The sequence below is a fragment of the Heterodontus francisci genome, chromosome 20 (assembly GCF_036365525.1).
Source record: "Heterodontus francisci isolate sHetFra1 chromosome 20, sHetFra1.hap1, whole genome shotgun sequence".
Classification (NCBI taxonomy): domain Eukaryota; kingdom Metazoa; phylum Chordata; class Chondrichthyes; order Heterodontiformes; family Heterodontidae; genus Heterodontus; species Heterodontus francisci.
The window spans coordinates 32,632,458-32,657,199 of record NC_090390.1 but is presented as its reverse complement, the minus strand read 5'-3'; the positions used below and the strand labels follow the sequence as shown (position 1 = coordinate 32,657,199).

General features: G+C 41.9%; 1 protein-coding gene across 3 annotated transcripts in view; it reads left to right on the top strand.

Moving 5' to 3' along the window:
• Positions 1-22,902: 22,902 nt before the first annotated feature.
• Positions 22,903-24,742, top strand: part of ankrd22 (ankyrin repeat domain 22) — a 47,707-nt gene continuing 45,867 nt past the window's right edge. The window contains exon 1 of one of the 3 annotated variants that reach the window (XM_068052549.1): positions 22,903-23,170. In XM_068052549.1, coding sequence (XP_067908650.1) covers positions 23,150-23,170 — 21 coding nt within the window. In that variant the 5' untranslated portion in view covers positions 22,903-23,149. Of the gene's footprint in view, positions 23,171-23,716; positions 23,867-24,742 lie in introns of those variants that run through there. The other 2 variants (XM_068052547.1, XM_068052550.1) reach the window with 2 other exon arrangements.

The window sequence follows — 24,742 nt, the reverse complement described above, 5'->3', positions numbered from 1 at the left end:
GATTCTTGGTAGTGTAGATGAACAGAGAGATCTTGGTGTCCAGGTACATAAATCCCTGAAGGTTGCTACCCAGGTTAATAGGGCTGTTAAGAAGGCATATGGTGTGTTAGCTTTTATTAGTAGGGGGATCGAGTTTCGGAGCCACGAGGTCATGCTGCAGCTGTACAAAACTCTGGTGAGACCGCACCTGGAGTATTGCGTGCAGTTCTGGTCACCGCATTACAGGAAGGATGTGGAAGCTTTGGAAAGGGTGCAGAGGAGATTTACTAGGATGTTGCCTGGTATGGAGGGAAGGTCTTACGAGGAAAGGCTGAGGGACTTGAGGTTGTTTTCGTTGGAGAGAAGGAGGAGGAGAGGTGACTTAATAGAGACATATAAGATAATCAGAGGGTTAGATCGGGTGGATAGTGAGAGTCTTTTTCCTCGGATAGTAATGGCAAACACGAGGGGACATAGCTTTAAGTTGAGGGGTGATAGATATAGGACAGATGTCAGAGGTAGTTTCTTTACTCAGAGAGTAGTAGGGGCGTGGAACGCCCTGCCTGCAGCAGTAGTAGACTCGCCAACTTTAAGGGCATTTAAGTGGTCATTGGATAGACATATGGATGAAAATGGAATAGTGTAGGTCAGATGGTTTCACAGGTCGGCGCAACATCGAGGGCCGAAGGGCCTGTACTGCGCTGTAATGTTCTAATTCTAATTTTTAAAAACCGCCATCAATTGTACGCAACACTCCGAAGATTGAGGACTTTTCTGAAACGCAGGTCCCCAGCAGTCCTCTGACCTGTCCACAATCTCCAAAGCAAGTGACAACAACTCGGACACCCAGAACTCCTGGTAGTCAGACACTAATCACCGATTGCTGCTCTGAAAAACAGTGTCAGACTCCATCTCAATTGAAAGACTTTGCATTTTTGTAGTGCTGCTTGTGTTTGTGCATTTTGGTAGCTAAATTTCAGAGTTCCACTATATATGTTTTTCTGAACTCTTAAATAGTTTGATAGTATATCATTTTCTTTGAGGGGAAAGATGTGCCAGGACACAAGTTTGCCGTATATGCATGGCATTTATATCATCATCATGTGACTTCCCTTTGTTTTCTCTCTCTCCTATTTAAGCCAGTTGAGCCACAGACTTGTGGAGCTCCTGCAACTCCTGTAAGTTCACTTGATATTTTATACATTTCATGAAACATTGACACTCTTTCTAACAAAGCCGAGCTATGCCGACTATTTAAAGAGGTATGGACACAGGGGCCCAGAAATCATTGGCCTTTCCCACTGCTGCCACAAGTCTAATTGGTGTGTGGTAGAAGGGCCAGGATCCCTGGTCCATGTATTTTTTGGCACAAAGTGTTGTGCTGTTTGTCATTTCATATAATTGCAAATACATCCTCATTTAACAAGAAGGAACTCTGTTCTTTAAAAGACAATAATTCTTGTTGAGTACTAGCTGGCTGCCTACCAATGTTTAATATTTTGTATTTAAAGTCTTGAGGGTCCAGCAAGATTTTTACAGAGATTTGTGAGTGGGTTGGATGAGAATCTAATGAGCATGTGACTGATGTTTTTGTGCTCAACCCCATGGTTTATGTCGACTGTAGGATTAAATCTATGTAAATTAACAGTACCGTATTCGGAGTTCGAAGTGATTCAATTTCTCCTTGCCCTCACCATTCTGGTCTTTGTTTTCTATTTTCACAGATGATTAAATTACTTCGGATTATTTTCACTAGCTCCTGACTTCAGACACCAATACCTTTGATGCCTTTGGCTACAACTCTTCCTGGTACTGAACACCTCTTAGCCGCCAAATGGCTGAAAATGGGCGGCAAATATACAAAGGTGACTGGCACTGTTACGAATGTGGAACAACCCTCGCTCTCATCCTTATCAGAACTATTAGAAACCATAAGTAAAATTTGTATTATGAACACTAACATGCTCAATTTATGCAGTGAACCAATTAATCTGGAGAATGAAACACTTCATAGTGAAGAACTGATACTACAGTACTGATGCATCACTGGTTGGATACCTTCCTCCCGCTCATATGGAACAGATGTTTCTGAAGAGGCAAAGGCACTGGAAATTTACTTTCCATTTTTGTATTTTAGGGCATTCAGTGGTCCACCGACACTGGACTTGGCAGAAAAGGAGCAGCAAGAGCGGAAAAGGCTTGTCCAATATGCCATGTGATATGCAAGGCATTTTATTAAGTCCCACTGCTCCCGTACACAGTAGGTCTCCTGTACCTAGAACAGCTATGTGGTAAAATGACAGTACAGATGTACCTGAGTAGACTGAGATTTAGCAGGGAGGAATTGACAGCTATGCTTTCTGGCAGCCCTTGGCACAACATGTAACATCCAAATAGTACTGCTAGTGGCCATCAAATTCAATCTTTATCTGTCTGAGTCTTTCCAAGCTGGTACTGGGATCATCTGCTGTCCATAGAAGTATTAAGGAGGCCATAGATATATAATTCAGCGTGGCCAATAACTTCATCACTTTTGCCACTGACCAACAGCAGCAATGGGAGGTAACAATAGAATTTTGCTGACCTGTTGCCTTTCCCAGATTCCAGTGAGTCATTGACAGCACCGACATTGTCATTTGGATGCTATGCACAATGCTGCACCCACTATGTGTTGAAAGGGATTTTCATGAACAATCACAGGCACAATCATATTTCCTGATTGATATATTATCTAAGTATTGACTTTATTTTTCTGCACTTTTGCCAATTGCTTTTCCTTCAAAGAACAAGAGAATTGTGGAATGTCATTGAGCCCATCTTAATTCATCAACTCAGTGATCATAACATTCTGCCCAATGTAGCATCCACTTTCTGGTGAAAGAAAAACATACATTTATAAAGTGTCCTTCACAACCTCAGGACATCCCAAAGCACTTTACAGCCAATTAATTACTTTTGAAATGTAGCCATTTTCATAGGAAACACAACAACCAATTTGCACACGAGTTCTCACAGCAATGTCTTAGTGACCCATCAGATAATCTGTTTGAGTAAAGTTTGCTGAGCAATAAATAATGGCCATGACACTGGAGAGAACTCCCCTGCTCTTCTTCTAAATAGTACCATAGGATCTTTTACATAGGACCATACGAATTAGGAGCAGAAGTAGGCCATTCAGCCCATCGAGCCTGCTCTGCCATTGATCTATTTCTGTCTTAAATTCCACACTCCCATCTACCACCTACCTCAGAGGCCAGATGGGACCTTGGTTTAACATCTTAAGGAGTCACATTTAAAGTATCGCATGGCAACCAACCAATAACTATATAAATATTAAATTGAGACCAAAGTGGCAGGAAATAATTGTCAAAAAATGTTTTATACAAATCTCTAGCCACTGCTGACAAGTTCTGTGCAAGAGCGAGATGCATAAAGTAATCTTGTAGTTCTCATCCCTTTTCTGTGATACTGTAATATCCAGAATACACCGTAACAGCCAGGTGGACTTTATACAGTTTATGATATTAAATAAAAGTTTTGAACGAAAGGTGTTATTTGGGGCAGCTCATTTAAATAGCCAGGGCAGGCCCCCCCCCACCTGATCACGTGGAGGAGGCGGACTGTCTGTCCCCAGCAATGGCGTCAGCTGCCTGTACGCAGGCGCTGGCACCATTTTTAAAGGTCTGTCAGCCCTACCAGGAAATGTAAATATTTAAAGGTGAAGTGAATAAAAATAAATGCATTTCATTTGCCCCTCTCCCACCACCCCTCCCAATAACAATTAAATTAATTATTTGTCCTTCCCCCCAAAACATTTACCTTTACAATCTGACTCCACCCCCCAAAACTGCACAAACTTACAACTCCAACTCTTCCCACCATCCCCTACACCCATGATGTTAATTTGACCCAGTTGACCCTCCCCCCCCCCTCCCACTCCCAACTTACCTCCTCCCCCATCCCCACCAGTCTGGCGCCTCGTTTCCCCGGACAAGGGTCCGAAGGCACGGGAGTGCTGGCCACCAGGCCGAAGATCACAGCGGCGATGTGAGTTTCATTAATTCATGAATTTTAATTTATTTAAATATTCAAATTGGGATCCCGTCGCCGAGCGGTGGGGGAGCCACCACGAGGCCTCGCCGCCGCTGGTAATATCAGGTCGGGACCTCCCGGCATCAGGGTGCATGGCGGCCCTCTCCCAGAGGCATGTTCAGGCCCCCCTGCTATGGAGCCCGATGTCTGGGGGAAGAACAAAATCCAGCCCAAGAGAGTGCAACAAAGGTTCTCCAGACTGATCCCTGGGATGGCGGGATTTTCCGATGAGGAGAGATTGAGAAGACTTGGCCTATATTTGCTAGAGTTTAGAATAATGAGAGGTGATCTCATTGAAGCATACAAAATTCTTACAGGGCTTGACAGGGTAGGTAAAGAGAGGATGTTTCCCCAACTGAGGGGAGTCTAGAACCAGAGGACAGAGTCTCAGAATAAGAGGTAGGCCATTTAGGACTAAGATAAGGAGGAATTTCTTCACTCAGGGACTGGTGAATCTTTGGAATTCTCTAACCCAGAGGGCTGTGGAAGCTCAGTCATTGAGTATATTCAAGACAGAGATCGATAGATTTCTAGATATTAAAGATATCAAGGGATATGGTGATAGTGCGGGGAAATGGCATTGAGGAAGAAGATCAGCCATGATCTAGTTGAATGGTGGAGCAGGCTTGAGGGGCCGAATGGCCTACCCCTGCCCCTATTTCCTTTATCCCTATGTTCCTAGACCAATGATGACTTTAGCATGAGTTACAAATCCACTGTGAGAAGTAAGGGATATCAGAACAGGAGTAAGTCATTCAGCCCCTGGAGCCTTAGGATAACAAAATACCTTTAAATAACTGAGAAAAGTATGTTCTGAGAAGGGAGGAGGGAAGAATAAATAATTAAAATCTTAGACATTACTGTTAATACGATATTCAGGTCTTAATTGTAGGTTATTAAAAGTTTTTGGCAATACAAAGTCCATTGCTTTACCCATGAATTTATTATTTTAGGTTATAAATAACCTCATGTTCCACATAGCAGGGCAGTCAATGAAAAGGGAGCTGTGTTAACCTTAAAAACTCTGAAATGCAAGTAGGAGGTAGTTAAGCATCAGGGAAAGGAAAAGCAGATGTTTGCTCACCAACATTGTTGTAGAATTGAGCATTACAGAGTAGGTGCACCTGGAGTAGGTGCAGATCCAGTGTTAACGTGGAAAATGAAGAGAAAGGAAGTATTTCTAGCCTCCTACCTGACTTGCTCCTCAAATGACCATTCTCAGCAAAGGGGCTCCTGAAGGATCCTGGTGTTAGGGCTTTCACTGGGATCCCTGCAGTCTTGAGGGTCTTGAGGCAGCCTTATGCCCAGCTGAAGGAAATGGCATACGATAGGAACTTCAGAGACACTGCTCCTCCAAGAGGCATTGTCAACCTTTGGTTTATCATTGATTCATATTTAGTTAATAGGATATTTGACTGAACAGGTATTTTTCAGAGGCAATACTTTAAAATGCGACACTATGGCCACATGCTGAACACAATTTAATTATTATTTGATATTGAAATTGAATCCCTTTCCAAATTGGTATTGTGGTTCTGTGCCTCTTTGAAGAGATCACCAAATGTTGAAGCAAGGACAATAAAGGTTTTTTACAGTAATTATAAATGACATCTGTGTTTGCAGTTTTAAATAGTGATCTTTAAGTCCAATTAATGCATCTATGTGAAGTTAAAAAAACTGTGGCCTACCAACACTATGATCTCAGTTCCTCTTTTTTTCCAAAAAAGACTAACAAGAACGGTGATGTGTGAATCAATGTGATTAAAAACAATTTCCAAATATGGTACAGTAACCAAACAAGCAATTCAAATTTAGAATGCTTCCCCATTTTTAGGTTTAGATGTACCGGACACTTTCTTACAGAGCTAATTTCAAGGAAACTAGAAAAAAAAATTCCAGGATTGTTATCTTTTGACAACTGTACACAGGTGTGAATGAAAAATTAGAATTTAGAAGGAGACTCAAGGGGTCATTTTTAGGGATGTTATTTTTATTTCTTGAAAGTATTTGCCAAAATTCATCAGTTACCATAGAGGAGGTCGAATGGCCTAGCCGGCATTCACTGTTTAAGTTCACACATGAAGAACAATCATGGCTGAAAGTTCAGTGCAATTCTGAGGGAGTACTGCACTACCAGAGATGCCATCTTTCAAATGAGAGATTGAACTGAGGCCCCATCTGCCCTCTCACATGGACAGAAAAAAATCCCATGGTGCTATTCAAAGAAGTGTAAGGGAGTTCTCCCTGATGTCCTAGCCAACATTTATCCCTCAATCAATATCACTAATGCAGATTATCTGGTCACACAGTGGTAGAGGACAGAATCAATTTGGCTAGAGCTAAGGAACAAAAAGGTACGGTTACATTGCTCGATGTTGTCTGTAGGCAAGCAGCTAGTGGGAAGGACGTGGAGGAACAAATTTGCAAGGAAATTAAAGAGAGGCGAAAAAATTATAGGGTAGTTATAATGGGGGACTTTAATTATCCAAACATAGACTGGGATAACAATAGTGTAAAGGGCAGTGAGAGGCAAGAGTTGCTAGAGTGTGTTCAGGGAAATTTTGCACAACGGTATGTTGCTAGTCCAACGAGACAGGAGGTACTGCTAGACCTGGTTCTTGGGAATGAGGTAGGCCAAGTGGATCAAGTATTAGTAGGAGAGCATTTAGGGGATTGTGATCATTGTATCATAAGGTTTAGGCTGACTATGGAAAAAAACAAAGAGCAATCCAGGGTAAGAATAATTAACTGGGGGAAGGCCAACTTCAATGGGGTAAGAATGGAGCTGGGGCGAATAAATTGGAGTCAAAGGTTGGCAGGAAAACCGGTAGCTGAACAATGGGCTACCTGCAAACAAGAGATAGTTCGGGCACAGTCACGGTATGTTTCCTCAAAGAGGAAAAGTAGGGCAAACAAATCCAGAACTCCCTGGATGACAAAAGAGATAGAGATTAAGATAAGGGCGGCACAGTGGCGCAGTGGTTAGCACTGCAGCCTCACAGCTCCAGCGACCCGGGTTCAATTCTGGGTACTGCCTGTGTGGAGTTTGCAAGTTCTCCCTGTGTCTGCGTGGGTTTTCTCCGGGTGCTCCGGTTTCCTCCCACAAGCCAAAAGACTTGCAGGTTGGTAGGTAAATTGGCTATTATAAATTTCCCCTAGTACAGGTAGGTGGTAGGGAAATATAGGGACAGGTGGGGATGTGGTAGGAATGTAGGATTAGTATAAAATGGGTGGTTGATGGTCGGCACAGACTCGGTGGGCCGAAGGGCCTGTTTCAGTGCTGTATCTCTAAACTAAATAAAGAAGAAAATGTGTGCCAGATAGAAAATACTATTGAGAACCAGGCTGAATATGAAAGGTCCAGAGGGGAAGTGAAAAAGCAAATAAGAGAAGCAAAGAGAAAGCATGAAAAGAGACTGGCAGTTAGCATTTAAGGACCTCCCAACGTGTTCTATAGGCATATAAATAGTAAAAGGGTGGTAAAAGGAGGAGTGGGGCCAATTAGGGACCAGAAAGGGGATTTACACTTGCAGGCAGAGGGCAAAGCTGAGGTATTAAATGAATACTTTACATCTGTTTTACCAAGGAAGAAGATGCAACCCAGGCAATGTTGAAACAGAAGGTAAGTCAGACACTAGAGGGGTTTAAAATTGATAAAGAGGAAGTATTAGATAGGCTGTCTGTACTTAAAGTGGATAAAGCACCAGGACCAGATGACATGCATCCAAGGATTCTGAAGGAAGTAAGGGTGGAAATCGTAGAGGCACTGGCCATAATTTTTCAGTCTTCCTTAGACTCGAGGGTAGTGCCAGAGGACTGGAGAATTGCAGACGTTACATCTTTGTTCAAAAAAGGGTGTAAAGATAAGCCCAGCAACTACAGGCCAGTCAGTTTAACTTTGGTGGTGGGAAAACTTCTAGAAAAAATAATGCAGGACAAAATCAATAGTCACATGGACAAATGCAAGTTAATTAAGAAAAACCAGCATGGATTTCTTAAGGGAACATCATGTTTAACTAGCTTGCTGGAGTTTTTTGATGAGGGCAATGCTGTTGATGTGGTGTACATGGACTTTCAAAAGGCATTTGATACAGTGCCACACAACAGACTTGTGAGCAAACTTGTAGCTCATGGAATAAAAGGGACTGTAGCAACATGGATACAAAATTGGCTGTGTGACAGTAACAAAAGAGTAGTGGTTAATGGGTGTTTTTCAGGCTGGAGGAAGTTCACATTTGTAGTGGAGTTCACATTTTGTCCACATTAACCAGAATTTAGTGAATGCCTCAGTCATTTAAATCCATCTGTGGACTGATGATTTGATGCTTTTCCTGTGACTTTCACGGGGAATTTATGCTCTCCCCTGCATCGGTGTTGGAGGCAGGAAGAGCATATAATCAGGTGGGATGGTGGCAGGGCGTGGGAAACCAGTTTTGCCCTGGATCTTATTTTCAGTAAGTTTTTTTCAGTGATTTTTGTCTGGTTGTTTGCCCAAGAGTTTTGGTTGTAATATTTTTATCAATTAATTTACCAACTAATTACAGACTTGGCAATGACAATCCTTGATGTGTGTCTGCCTAAAATAAATGACACCTTAGAATGAATCTATGTGACAAAATGGGTCACCTAGGGTTGGTCAAATAAAGATATAGGTGGAAAGAAGGTAGTTCCCTTGTTAAATATTTAAGTAGGTGATATTTTTCAAAACACAAATCAAAAGTTGGTGGGAATTTTATAGAAGATTTTCGATGGTAGCAGGTTTTGGAAGGAGTTGAAATGTTAAAAAGATGTTAAGAAGCTGGGAAAGTTGGATAGTTAAGGAAGATTAATTGTCAAATTGACAGAACATAGGAACAGGAATGGGCCATTCTGGCCTGCTGAGTGTTTCCAGCCTTTCCTGTTTTTGGTCTAATCAATTGTAGCCTAGTTCCTTTCTTTTAAGTACATGAAGTGCCAACAAGTGGGTGTTTTAAAATTCACTATGTTTTTTTTTAAAGAAAACCTACTTTCAAAACTTAGAACCCACTAGCTCAGGGGTCAGCAACTTTCTGTTTATCTGAAGAGCCTTTTAAAAAAAAATTGCCAAAAATAAAAACTACTGCGAGCCGCAAGACTAAATTTCAGCATTTCTGAACCAAATACTTGACAAATTGCCAAGTGTCTCTGGTAGAATGCATAATTTGCATATATAATAAATAAAATGCATGTATTGAATTTATATATCAATAGAAAAAAACAAAATTAAAATAGACCTAACACTGAATTGTCATGTTTTTTTTTACTATTAAATTTGTCAGTAAAGTCATCTTTAGTTTAGAGATATAGCACTGAAACAGGCCCTTCGGCCCACCAAGTCTGTGCTGACCATCAACCACCCATTTATACTAATCCTACACTAATCCTAAATTCCTACCATATCCCCACCTGTCTCTATGTTTCCCTACCACCTACCTATACTAGGGGCAATTTATAATGTCCAATTAACCTATCAACCTGCAAATCTTTGGCATGTGGGAGGAAACCAGAGCACCCGGAGAAAACCCACACAGACACAGGGAGAACTTGCAAATTCCACACAGGCAGTACCCAGAATTGAACCCAGGTTGCTGGAGCTGTGAGGCTGCAGTGCTAACCACTGTGCCACTGTGCTGCCCAAAACCTAACAAACAAAACTTAAGATGTGTAGAATTAAGCCAATTTTTTCAGCAATTGATTCTCATGATTCAAAAAAATGCTCCTAATAGCACATTCAGAATAATTTATCATCACAGTTATACTAGAAACAATAATGGTCAAAACCATATCATCTTTTCCTTGAACCAAAGGCATTATCTATAATCATGGTGTAGCTATACCACTCAAACAGGTTTATTTAGAGCACAATGTCATTTCTCGTTAAAATAATCATTTTGAAACCATAAAGTGCAGCATAATGATTAGCTTTTATCCCTACAATAAAAACACAGCTCTTACTTTTGTTGACTTAATTTTTTTTAGGTTTTTTCCATGTTAGTGCAATTCAGCTGGAAAAGGTTGGGAACCGCAAATGAGATGTTAAAGCAGCTCTGGAGCCGTAGGTTGCAAACCCCTGCACTAGCTAAACCAAACTTCAACTAGCACTTCTTCCTTTTGAATTCATTTGTGGAATGGACTGCCACCTAGTGCATGGAAAGTTTCTGGTCACAAAATCACAAATGAGGAAGGCTACTCACTCTATGTAAATTCATCCATACAAGACAGATTCTAAAATCTCCCCATTGTAGCATCTAATCTTCCCTTAGAAGCTTTCAGAATGTTCACCTCTACTACTCTTTCTAGAAGTTAATTAAATCAGTTGAAGATGAATTTCTTAATATCATTCTTTACAGTTCCCACCGTGTATAGCTGGTACATTCATGAGACCACGATTTGACCACTGTACGCAATGGCTGATATAATGTGGCCAGGGCAGTCTCAGGTTACTATACTGGGACTAAAGTATAGTATAGTACTAGTTTGAGCCCTGTGTCCCCTCGTCCTACTCTTGCAATTTAAGCAAGATGCCTGACAGTCAGAGAACTGTCCATCCCAAGCTTTAAGGTCCTTTAATTGAGTTTTAACCTCACTAAAATGCTAAGCTGTGACAAAGGAGCCACAGATATCAAAAGATAAATAAAGTTAAAAACAAAATAGCAAAAGAATGCAACAAACAAAATGGAAAAAAGAAAGGCAACCGGTCAAACATACAAGCAGTTCAATTGCAGAGACTTGGACAGCACATCTCTATGAAAGCAAAGGAAATTTACCTCCACCCATACCCAGGATCATAACCATGTGCAGAGTGTGAGGACTGTGTCAATTTGTGCACCACAGCTGAGCATTGGAAATGTGATGGGAGCACACTACCTAGTCTTACCCAATGGGGCAGTACTGGAGTGAGTGGGGAGATTGTAGGAGGCTCATGCTGCTGCAGTGCATGCACTTTATTCACAGTCTAAAATTCATGCAGGTGAAGACTGGCCATTGTTTCCTTGTAGTCGCCTCTGGTGTGTGACAGCTGTATCAATGAGGTGCATTGCAGGTGCAGGGTCCACTTAAATCTGTGTGTCTTGGTTTTTTGTGTGTGATTTCTCTTTTGGTTTTCTTTATTATGTAGGAGCATTTTTTTAAATTTTCACTTTCTCCCCCACCCCCCATTCAAGGGAAATTTGCAGACCTCCCTTCATAGATAGGCATTCCTTTTGGAATTCCTGTTGCCCTAAGGGAGCAAAGGACAAGGGGAGTTTCAGAGGAATTTTCAGAGAGAGATCTGCCAGCACCTGAAGTGGCTTTCACAAACCCGCTGTTATCCAAGTAGGTGGGCACACACATTCCAGCAGACATATTTTGGCATGTCAGAAGAAATGTGTCTTCACCACCTACACTCAACCAAGGAGGCCTTTTGTCAGGTTTGGTTTGAAGGTGCCATCTTCTTGTAGTAGCAGGGAAATTGTCTTGTCGGATTGAAAGTTGATGGACTCGTGCACAATCTGCGCACAATGGGCTGAATTTAGTGATCATGTCGCTGCTCCCGGTAGTGGACCCAGAAGCAGGTGCCATCACCCACTGTGATGCATGCGGCCGGCTGACTACATAATGGAGATGTGGGGGCCCATCCAATCACACGAAGGGGCGGGATCTGAGACACTGATTTTGGCATCAGATGACTCTAATGCAGGTGCTGGCACCATATTTAAAATGCTGCCAGACCTACTTGTATTGCTGCCTTTCAATGATTCATTGATTCAGGAGTGCTGTTGGACCCACTCTTGGAATTCCTGGAACCCCCCCACCCCAGACAAAGGCGTACCACCCTTGGGACGGGGCAGAAGTGACTGGGCACTATGTCTGAGGCTGCAAAGGAAAGGCATGAGGTCCTCTTTCCAAGGATTGGCAAGCAGAGATCCTCCCAACTGACCGAGCAAGACTGGATGGATATCACAGAGGAGGTCAGCAGCCATGGAGTCACCTCCTGGAATGGGTTTCAGTGCAGGAAGAGAGTGAACAACCTCCTTCGTTCTGCTAAGGTGAGTCCTCCATACCTCTCTCCTCTTTGGAGCTTGCATGTGGGTATGTGGGAGGCAGTGTGACATGGGGAGGGAGTCGCACGATGGTAAGTGGGTTAGGCATTACCACATCCTGCCAGATGATGCTGAAACATCAAGTCAATGAACAGCTTCCTTATATTTGCCTTCAAAGTACAGCCAGGTAGAAGACACACCCTATGTCGTTTTCCTCCTCTCACTCTCCTTGCAATCCTTGACTGTCCACGTGATTTCCATTATCGTTGGAGAAAATGGTGCGCGTGGAATTCAGAGCAGGTCTCCCCACCTTCCAACCTCCAGTTTGAACCCATCATCCTTGACCCACCCAATGTTACCGTCACCCTTCCCTCCATTACCATTGAGCCTCCCCCCATTACCAAGCACAGTGTAATCATCAATGTATTGATGCCATCCCTCCCCCCCTGTTCCCACTCCCGTTGCTATCGACATGCCAACTGTTATCCTTGAACCTCCTCACATCAAACTGACCATTGTTGCTGAGTCCCTTTCCCCTTCATATGAAGCTGTCGAATACCCACCCATTAGACTTGACCTCCCCCTCCTACAGAATCCATTTGCCCCTATTGACTGTGACCGTTCCGTCTGCTAGCCAGTACCCTCAATTTGCCCCACAGCTCCCCATCTTCGACAGCACTCATCCCTCCATTTCGGCCTTTGCCAAATATCCTCACACAGCCATTATCTAATCCACCCAGCACCCCCGCAGCCGACAGCATGCATCTTCACCATCAACATCAACCATTCAACACCTGGACACTCCACTCCACCCTCCCCTGCTCCTCCATGCACCTGATCAAACCCACCCTTCCCCCCCCTTACTACCCTGCCCTGCTCCGCCATGTAGTCCCCACCCATGCCATTGCCGCCATTCTCTGAGATGATTCACCCTTGCTGGTGTCGAGCCTGGAGGCAAACATCCATTCCAATGCTGCATGGCATCTTTTTATTGTCCACTAATTTGGCTAAAATACACTCGGTCTCTTCATCCAAGTCATTAACATAGATCGTAAATAGTTAAAACCCCAGCACTGATCCTTGCGGAACTCCATCAGTTACAATTTGCCAACCTGAAAATGCCCCATTTATCCCGACTCTCTGTTTCCTGTTAATTAGCCAGTCCTCTATCCATGCTCGTATATTACCCCCCACACCATGACCTTTTATCTTGATAGGAACCTTTTATGTGGCACCTTATCAAATGTCTTTTGGAAACCCAAATTCACTACATCTACTGGTTCCACATTATCCACCCTGCTTATTACATCTTTGAAGAACGCTAATAAATTTGTCAAACACGATTTCCCTTCCATAAAATATTAAAAATCTTTTTAGCATCAGTTTGTCATTATTTCAGCTTCTATCTTATTTCACTATCTGAAAAGTAAAATTAAGTTGTTTGAAGATTTTCATAGTGAGAGTGATAACATTAAGACAATTTTATAGTTTTTACATCATGTGAATTTGCTCTGAAAAGTTGTTTCCTTGAAAAAGGAACTCTTAGACGAAAACTGGAAAATTGTCTTACTCTACGTTAAGGATATTAAGTGCTTTTAACCTCCTGTCTTGCTGTGTGTGATTGACTGCCTATCTGCTTACTACTGCAGGCCAAGACCCCTTGATTTGGTGCCAGATTGAAACTGCTGTCAGAAAAGGGGAAATTCCCATCACAGAGATTGTGAGATCTTTGTGAGCAGCTTTCTTCAATGTGAGTGCCCTTGCATCGCCATTGACCACAAAATCCAGGTCAATAATTTTACTGAGAAAACCATGCAAGCATAAAATGTAAAATTATCAGCAAAAAGTAAAGCTCTCCAGTAACCATAGATCTGTGAAGCTCGGAAGTTTGTGGCCCATTCTTATTCCTAACTCATATCCAGAACATATAACCTCAGGAAAGGAAGGAAAATTGGCAGCATGATGCATGCTAAACACACAATGCTGGTGCCTGTAAATCAAATGCCAGGAAATGAAAACCAGAGAAATTGGAAACTGAGTGGCACAGATAAGGAAAACAAAGGGGAGAAAATACAATAATTGTGAGGTTGTTCATCATTAGTGCAACGATAATAGAAAAAGTGCTTGTATGTGAGGAAAGGAACACAAGGTGAATATGAAATATATACAAGAAACACAACTCTCACTTTCTACCCTCCAAATTAGTTCTGTATACTTTTATTGTACTTCAGTACAATATAAGCAAACAGTTGTATAATTTCCAAACTTGCCTGTCCTTATAATAGGATGCAGTAATTGTCCACAAGCTACAAAAACAAAGGTTCTGAGTGAAGACAAGGGTTCATCCAAGTGAAAGGTGGTAATTTGTAAACTTGAGGTTACCAAATGAGGTAGGATCATTACTATATGAGATTTCAACTTGCTGAGGGACACGGTATTTTGCAATAATTCAATGAAGTGAAGGTCCATTTCCATGCTTGGCAACTGATCTCATCAAAAGAATGTGTCCAGACCACACCTTTTATACTGTAGCTACTGGAGGAGAGAAGCAAGAGGTTGAAATCAAGTTGTCAGATATGGACATCAGTTTTAATTCGTAAAGGTGTGATTGAGACAATACAAAATTTAAAATATGAAGGGGAAATGGGGAGGTTTTTTTACGCATCGAGTTATTATAATCTGGATTGCATTGTATAAACAGATTTCAAAATCTTTCAATAACTTTCCAAAAGGAATCGGGTATACAATTGAAAAGGAAAATTTGCAGGACTATGGGAAAAGAGCAGGTGCAATGGCTATGAGGAAGTGTTTTCACATTTTTTGAATCAGCATTGAGCCAGATACAGAGCTGTGGTATCTGTATTAACGGTACCCACTGTTAATGTGTGCCATAGGAATGGCAACAATTATTGTGAAGGAAAGACCTGAGATTATCATATACGATACTGAAACGAAAGTCTAAAAATCTACAGTCTTCAGTATTACTGTCTGATTTTTAGTGCCAGCCATAGGTATAAATGTGATTGGTTTATTGGTATTTAAGATAACTCTTTATACCTGCCCTGTAGGGATACAGTTATCATTGAAATAGTAAATAGTTCTTAGTTCCTGTACCAGATGGATTTTAAAACAAGGGAGTTTATTGTTAGGAAAATTGGTGGGCTTTCCAGATTAGTTCTGAATTTCTGACTGAACCAAGCTTTAGTAACAGAAGGCAGGACAGGAACAAAATCATTTATAGAGTGTCTTTCACAACCAGGATGCATCAAAGCACTTCACAGCCAATGAATTACTGTTGAAAAGCAGGAAAATGTGGCAGTCAAATGTACATGACAACATCCCCTCATACGGTGATGAGATAAATGACCTGATCATTTTTTTTAGTGAGGTTGGAATAAATGTGGGCCAGGACAATAGGCGAAACCCCTTGCTTTTCATCGAACAGTGCTGTGTGATCTTTTATGGGAGAGCCCATGGGGCATTGGTTTAACATCTCATCTGAAATACAACACAGACTCATTGAACTCGGAGTACATAGTAGTAGATCTAAAGAATGAAGAATGAAACAAATATAGTAAAATCTTTTTCTAATCTCATTAAACCCATTGAAAGATATAGGCATTGGAACCTCATGAGAAAATCAAGAAGCAGTGCAACAATCACCCACCAAGAAAGATTCAAAATAGCATTTCTGCCCACTTTAATCAATGCTGTCTATTGTTCATGAGTATATTCCCTAGATGTTAAGTAATAGAGTAATAGAATAATAGAACCAAATAGCAATAAAGGAGGCAATTCAGCCCATCATGCCTATGCCGGCACTTTGAAAGAGCTATCCAATTTGCCCCACTCCCCTGATCTTATGGAATTATAATAGCACAGAATTGTTTCATTGACAATAATTTATTTGCTTTTAAAGTAAGTCAAACACAAGTAAGTATGACATGCAATGTGCATGAGGCATGCACTAGGCACAGGATTTTAATAGCATATATTTCTTTTAAAAGAATGAAATAGAAAATGGAAGTAAAAAAATGCACAAATCAAATCTAAAGTTAGAGAAGTATAAGGCTGCATAAATTATACTGCTAATATGTACATTTTTATTTTAATCAGTAATGAGAAGGCAAATAAAACAATAAACATAATATGCCAAATATTCTGACACCCCTTGATGTTTTGTGATTTTCTTTTTTGATGTATTCAATACCACAAATTTAATACATTAAAAAATTTATGTCTGCACATACTTGCTGTCAGTTTTTACCATTAGAAATTCCTATGTCTACATTTATAATTTGGGCCCTACCAAATTCACGGTCAAATTTTATAGTCACAGCATTTTAAGAATTGTGAATTTCACGATTTCACGTATTTAAATCGTAAATTTCATGATGTCACGACAAACCATGAAAATTATCTATTTAAAACAAAAAGAAACAAGGGAGCTTTCTGGTTTCAAATGGTAGTTATTGTACACTCAAAAACTGTTGTAAACTGGCTATAAACAGGTTACATTCTTTACTCACTGAAGTCAGTGAAGTTGAATGTGAGCATGGAGCAATCTGCAACTTTCTCTTTCTTCATTCTTTGTCTTTGCACTGTGAACACCTGTCCATTTATACACACAGCTCTCTCTGTGTCCACAGAATTTGTTGGAATTGTCAGACAGCGCCGTACTAGCCTTGCAAGGTGGGGGATTCTGCATTTCAGAGAGTGCCAAAACTGCAGCACAGGCAAAGTACAATCTGCTTCTTTTGCAGTGCTTTTATAAGCAGGACTCTCCAGCCTACAGTTTTTGTCAAAGGCAGAAATTGCATCAAATGAGTTTAAATCCACCACCAACAGGTGCATTTGTGCAGGGTCAAAGATAGACACAGCTTTCAGGAATGCTGGGGAAGGTTGTTAAAATGTCTGAACTACTTTTTCTTCACTACTTGATTCTTCCCTGTTTCTTTTGGGCCTCCTTATCTCGAGAGACAATGGATACGCGCCTGGAGGTGGTCAGTGGTTTGTGAAGCAGCGCCTGGAGTGGCTATAAAGGCCAATTCTGGAGTGACAGGCTCTTCCACAGGTGCTGCAGAGAAATTTGTTTGTTGGGGCTGTTGCACAGTTGGCTCTCCCCTTGCGCCTCTGTCTTTTTTCCTGCCAACTACCAAGTCTCTTCGACTCGCCACAATTTAGCCCTGTCTTTATGGCTGCCCGCCAGCTCTGGCGAATGCTGGCAACTGACTCCCACGACTTGTGATCAATGTCACATGATTTCATGTCGCGTTTGCAGACGTCTTTGTAACGGAGACATGGACGGCCGGTGGGTCTGATACCAGTGGCGAGCTCGCTGTACAATGTGTCTTTGGGGATCCTGCCATCTTCCATGCGGCTCACATGGCCAAGCCATCTCAAGCGCCGCTGACTCAGTAGTGTGTATAAGCTGGGGATGTTGGCCGCTTCAAGGACTTCTGTGTTGGAGATATAGTCCTGCCACCTGATGCCAAGTATTCTCCGAAGGCAGCGAAGATGGAATGAATTGAGACGTCGCTCTTGGCTGGCATACGTTGTCCAGGCCTCGCTGCCGTAGAGCAAGGTACTGAGGACACAGGCCTGATACACTCGGACTTTTGTGTTCCGTGTCAGTGCGCCATTTTCCCACACTCTCTTGGCCAGTCTGAACATAGCAGTGGAAGCCTTACCCATGCGCTTGTTGATTTCTGCATCTAGAGACAGGTTACTGGTGATAGTTGAGCCTAGGTAGGTGAACTCTTGAACCACTTCCAGAGCGTAGTCGCCAATATTGATGGATGGAGCATTTCTGACATCCTGCCCCATGATGTTCGTTTTCTTGAGGCTGATGGTTAGGCCAAATTCATTGCAGGCAGACACAAACCTGTCGATGAGACTCTGCAGGCATTCTTCAGTGTGAGATGTTAAAGCAGCATCGTCAGCAAAGAGGAGTTCTCTGATGAGGACTTTCCGTACTTTGGACTTCGCTCTTAGACGGGCAAGGTTGAACAACCTGCCCCCTGATCTTGTGTGGAGGAAAATTCCTTCTTCAGAGGATTTGAACGCATGTGAAAGCAGCAGGGAGAAGAAAATCCCAAAAAGTGTGGGTGCGAGAACACAGCCCTGTTTCACACCACTCAGGATAGGAAAGGGCTCTGATGAGGAGCCACCATGTTGAATTGTGCCTTTCATATTGTCATGGAATGAGGTGATGATACTTAGTAGCTTTGGTGGACATCCGATCTTTTCTAGTAGTCTGAAGAGACCACGTCTGCTGACGAGGTCAAAGGCTTTGGTGAGATCAATGAAAGCAATGTAGAGGGGCATCTGTTGTTCACGGCATTTCTCCTGTATCTGACGAAGGGAGAACAGCATGTCAATAGTCGATCTCTCTGCACGAAAGCCACACTGTGCCTCAGGGTAGACGCGCTCGGCCAGCTTCTGGAGCCTGTTCAGAGCGACTCGAGCAAAGACTTTCCCCACTATGCTGAGCAGGGAGATTCCACGGTAGTTGTTGCAGTCACCGCGGTCACCTTTGTTTTTATAGAGGGTGATGATGTTGGCATCGCGCATGTCCTGGGGTACTGCTCCCTCGTCCCAGCACAGGCATAGCAGTTCATGTAGTGCTGAGAGTATAGCAGGCTTGGCACTCTTGATTATTTCAGGGGTAATGCTGTCCTTCCCAGGGGCTTTTCCGCTGGCTAGGGAATCAATGGCATCACTGAGTTCCGATTTGGTTGGCTGTATGTCCAGCTCATCCATGACTGGTAGAGGCTGGGCTGCATTGAGGGCAGTCTCAGTGACAGCATTCTCCCTGGAGTACAGTTCTAGGTAGTGCTCAACCCAGCGGTCCATCTGTTTGCGTTGGTCAGTGATTATGTCCCCCGATTTAGATTTGAGGGGGGTGATCTTCTTGATGGTTGGCCCAAGAGCTCTCTTCATGCCATCATACATTCCTCTGATGTTTCCGGTGTCTGAGGCCAGCTGAATATGGCTGCATAGGTGTTGCCAGTAGTCGTTTGCGCAACGCCTAGCTGTAGCCATAATATTATTGCAGCTTCTATGAAAACACCTATTAAGCACAGGAATTTAATTCAGCATCGGAGTGTTGTTTGTTTGACTGTGTTTCAGCCCAGAATAGTACATCCATTACTTTATTGTAAGCTTTGTGGATTGTGACATGTTGAGATTCAAACCAAGTAATTAAATTAATCAGTGATGTAGCATTCTTGGCAACAAACTGAACCTCCTCATTAAGCTGAGCATTGTTTAGAAGGGTTACAATGTCTGTTAAAACCTATCTTTTCGGTGTCACCGTGAGCTCTTCTGAGATGCAGTCTAAGTAGTATTTCAAGTGAGCTGCATGTTACCATACTGCCCAAAACCAAGAATTCCAATGTGTACTTATTGGCTCTGGAGGAAGGGTGAAGTTTCGTACCCCAATTTCAGCCATGTGAGCCACATTTTCAATGCGTTGCCTGTATTAAGCTTGTGGCAAGGGCAGTGTTTAAAGATCTTTTTTAACCTAGCTGACCAGTTTGTCAACATTATCAAACTCAGTTTTCCACAGCTCACTGACAAGAGAAATTATATGTTGGCACACTCAGGCAAGGAGACATTATAAACTATATAATAAACTTATGAAACAAACCTAAAATGGGCACTTTTCCTACAAAACAAAATGGAGTCGAGAGGTCAGGTGACCTTATCCTGTATTGCTAATACACATGGAAACTGCAAGAACCCTGAGCCAATCTTCATGTCTGGACAAGCCTTGGAGAAGGCATTAAAATGTAAATAATCCATTCTGTGTTAATGGCTACTTCTCTCCAACAAATTGGGTTAACAATGACATTGCAGACTTGGTGACTCCAAACTCAAACTCAAGAGAATGGCTGTGCAAAAACTCCATTTTATCAAGAATGAATGAAGATGAGAGACACCCAGACCCCATTGTCTAATAGTGGCCTTACCATCAGACACCATTAATTTGAATAATGAGAGAGAAACTGTGGTCACATGAGCGAAACCAAGCTTCTGATAAGGAGTTTAATAAAGGTATATTCTGGGCAGACAAAGCCAGAAGAGAGAGAGATCCATCCATGCCATCGAAGAGACAGACCATGCCTCAGATTACCAGCTTTGAACTACATGTAGGGAGTGACTGAGTTTGGTCTTGAACTCCCTACCTGAGAAATCATAACAAGACTTCGCCAGTGACCTTTGGCTGGAATATAACAAAAACAGACAGAAGTGGCGCATCCATCTTCCACAACCTCCCAAGTCTTTCTTCAGTGAAGAAGGGAAAAAGAATACAGGCCTGCACCATTCCAAGTCTTCACTCTGGGAAAACACAGGTTCAACAGAGGACTCTTTTAAATCATCAGACCTAATGCATATTATATTTTAATCTTCTACCTAGTGTGTGTGTGTGTGTGTGCATCTATATGCATGTGAGAGTGAGTGAAGTTGCATACATTTTGGGGTATTGTATAATTAACATTTATTGTTCTTTTAAACTTATGCGAAAAACTGTCATTTGTCTGTTCGTTGACCATTATTACTCAGGGGTTAAAACACTTTTCCAAAACATGCTGTCTTCAGTCAATTGAGTGGTGAAAAAGGGGAAAATATCCCTATCATTTCCCACCTGTCCATAACAGACTGGGAACTCATGGTCCAGGATCTGAAACATGAGTGAATTGGATGAGAGGTAAATTGATCGTAAATTGGGGGAAAAAAACAGCAGATTTTCTTGTACTTTTTTTAACGGTGCGAAACATTTAAAACATGGCCACATTTGACGTCAAAGCATTGGTAGGATAGGAAGACACAACGTTCACAAAATGGCCAATTTCATGGAGGACCAAAAATTTCACAGAAGACCAAAGATTTCACGGTCTGTGATGCATTTTTCATAGCTGCGAATTTGGTAGGGCCCTATTTATAATAAAAATTACTTATGTAAGGTTTTCACACTGTAATTACATCTTTAGACCAGTGAATGCACTACAGCACCTTAACAAGCAGAAGGCTTTTATCATGGGTGACATGATCAGATATTCAGTTTACATAAGAACATAAGAAATAGGAGCAGGAGCAGACCACACGTGTTATAAATGTGGAGATTGGAATTGTAATAGAAATATTGGTATGACCGAGGTGGGAGGAGTGCACTGTCCTTTCTAGTTCCACTTCTCCACAGGTCACAACATCTATTTAAATGCTTACCCGGTTACTGATACAGCCAATCATACACTCTATTTTTTATTCCAGAATAAAATGCACAACCAGATTTTTTTAATAAACAACAAAATTATCAGTTTATTATAAAACAAGACTTAACCAGTAACAAAGCAAAGCATTAACACACCAATTAAAATATAAAAGTTCCCTTTTTAAAAAATTCCCCAATTACATTCACACACGCACTGGGAAAAAAGTAAAGAAATTCAGAGATCTGTTACAAAAAAAAGACAAAAAAACTACTTTGGCCAAATTCTTGCTAATTCTTGACAAAAAAAGATATCGAAGGAAGTCAGTTGTCCCTTTTTTTGGCTTGGCATCCAGATATATGGAGATGGGTCACTGGGTTCATTTCAGAAGCCTTTTGTTCTGGAGACATTGAGAATTATTCTCGTAGGCTTTCTAGGAGAAATGTGGCATCAAGGTTTTTCCACCAGCACACAGGATTTTTTTTTCAGCTCCTCAGGAGCTACATGGCACCAGGGATTTTAACTCTCCCACATTTGATCTTGGCAGGATTTCTTCAAAAAGCTAGAGAAGGTGGTGAGCTGGGTGATTTCTTTTTCCTTGGCAGGAAAACACCAACTGGCCTCACAGCATAACTAACTGAAAAACAATGTCCAAACCCCGAACAGAGAGTTGACCTCCTGACCTCCGTAAATCTTGACATGTGGCTTCTCTGTAACCATTTTTTTTCAAGGTCACCAAGGGTTCTGCTGTTTACTGAGCCCAAAACACAGGTTGCCTCCAGCACAGATCAAACATCTTGTCCTGTTGGTAAACTCGGTTAAAAAAAACACATCCGAGGAATCTTTTCACTTTTAACACAAGTCCTCAAAAAATAAAAGTATTAAAAATAATGGAAGCACTTTCACAATATATAAGGACAGGATGTATGACTCTAAAATGGGACTGAATTATGGCTTCACACTTTGATCCAGTTACCTGGTCCTCTAATCCCACTTCACCTGAACACTACACTTGGTCTCGACATGATGTAGCACAGAAGGAGACCATTCGCCCCATCATGCCTCTTTGGTCGAGCTATTCTATTAGTCCCACTCCTCACTGCTTTCCCCATAACCCAGTCAAAGAATGTATCCAGTTCTCTTTTGAATGTTATTATTAAATCTTGCAGTGTATCACTATAACTTGCTCTGTACAAATTTCCTCACGTATGCAAATTTGTCATGTAAAGTATAATGAATACTATTTCCAAGTATAATTGGAAAACACCGGCTTTATGGCAAATGTGAGTTTGAACCGAGAGAGGACAGAAAAAAAAGCACTGAGATTTATTATCAGGAAGAGCGAGACCAATTTTGCAAGCATTGTTAAAATGTGAAGTGTTCGTTCTGCGGTTGAGTTAGTAAAATAACTGAGCAGGTCTCGCCGCAAGTTGGTTAATCTTGTAAAATGATGATGAACAAAAATGCAATTCTTAGCCGAAACCTGCACCAACTTGTTCCCTCACATTCCCCAAAAAACTTAAACACAACTTCGTCCAATGGACGAGCTGAGTAACAGACACTCCCACTGTGCGGTCACCTCCGACATCCGTATAACCGGTTTTTAAAATCTAAGATCCTTTCTTTGAGACAGGTTTAAGTTGTTGCATTTTTGCGGCTGTGTTGGATCAAGCCACAAACAACTGAGGGAATCGGCATCGAGTGTTCCCCTCGGTTTACTGAGTTACTATTGAGAATAACACAGCAGGCGCAGCCAAAAGAGGGAGAGATCCAGTCTGATCTGTTCACTGCTGCTTGGCGCGGCGCAGCGAGTCCAGAGCACAGATGGGAATCTTTTACTCCGAGGTAAGTGCAGACATTGACGTGAATGATTTGCTCAAAGACAGAAGCCCGCTTTGTACTGTTCAGGGTAGCATAGATCAGTGGTTGGGTGGAATTGCGGCATGATATGCACAGATAGAACACCATTAATCTGTTGTACTGAATTTGCCAGAAACTTGAGAACTACTATGAAAACATTTCTTTAACCGATTTAGTTCTGGTTACATTGACCCTGACAACAGAGGGGTAACCTTTTAGACATCGTTGCGGTGTAACAGTGAAGAAGTTTTACCTGCATTATTTTTCATCTGGATATTCGTTACATCAGTGACTTTTTAATCCCCATTTGACTGTTCTGGATTTCAGAATGTGGTAACATAACTCTTGCCCTCTGGACCCTTCCCATTATAGTCTGCAGATCTACTGCAAGAAGTGATTGGTGTGTTGGCAGATTTCCAGCCCAGTGGAATTGTGCTGATAAATTTATGTGGAGGTGAAAAGCAAGGTGTGTCCTGGAATGAGGAATTCAAAGTCAGCCTCAACTACCAAGCATGTTCGGCACACTGGCTTGTCACGCAAAAAAAAATTTGCAGATGTTTGGCACGTGATATGAAAACCTATTGAGAACACTGGGCAGATCAATGGACAGAGTGGAGCATTGTCAGAACTGACGGGGGTCTCTCCCTAAATGTTAAATTTCTCTCTCCCATGCCTGATCTGGTGAGTGTTCCTGTTTTTTTTTGTTTCATGTACTTTTTCTTGTGCCTTCTGAACAACTTGGACTTGTAGAATCATTAGCCTGCGTCTGTGCTGTAAGATTCATTTCAGTCTATCATGCCTGTTCCAGCTCTCTGAAAGAGCTGTCCTATTTCGTGCCACACCCCAGCATAAACCCTGCAAATAAACCCTCTTCAATTACATGTTCAATTGCCTTTTTGAGAGTTCCTACGGAATCTGATTCCTCCACACTTTCAGCTAGTGCATTCCAAATCTTAACAACCCTCTGGGAAGAAATTTCTACTAATTTTTCCTCTGGTTCTTTTGCCAATTATTTTAAATCTGTGATCTCTGGTTACTGACTCACTTGCCAGAGGAACCAAAGTAGCAAGAACTTATCAAAACCTCTCAAATTTGAATATTGCTATAAGGTTTCTCCGTAATCTTTGCTGTAAGAGGAACAATCCCAACTTCTACAAATTCTATGTAACTGAACTCCTTCATCCCTGGTATTATTCTGGTCAACTTCCTCTGTAATCTCTCAAGCACATTGACAACCTTCCTAAAGTGTGGTGCCCAAGCTGAGGCCTAACCAATGATTTGTAAAGGTTTGGCATGACTTCCTTGTTTTTGTATTCAATGTCCCTATTTACAAAAGCCAAGTGTCCCGTACACTTACTTAATTGTCTTATCAACTTGCCCTGCCACCTTCAAAGATTTCTGAATATGTACCCCAAGTCTCACTGCTCTTGCACCCCCTCAAAATGATACCATTCAGATTATAACAGGAGTTTTTCACCTTTTTTGTCTGAGCCTCCCCCCCCCCCCCCCCCCCCCCTCCTCCTGTGTTATAAATAAAAATTCCATAGACCCTCTGGA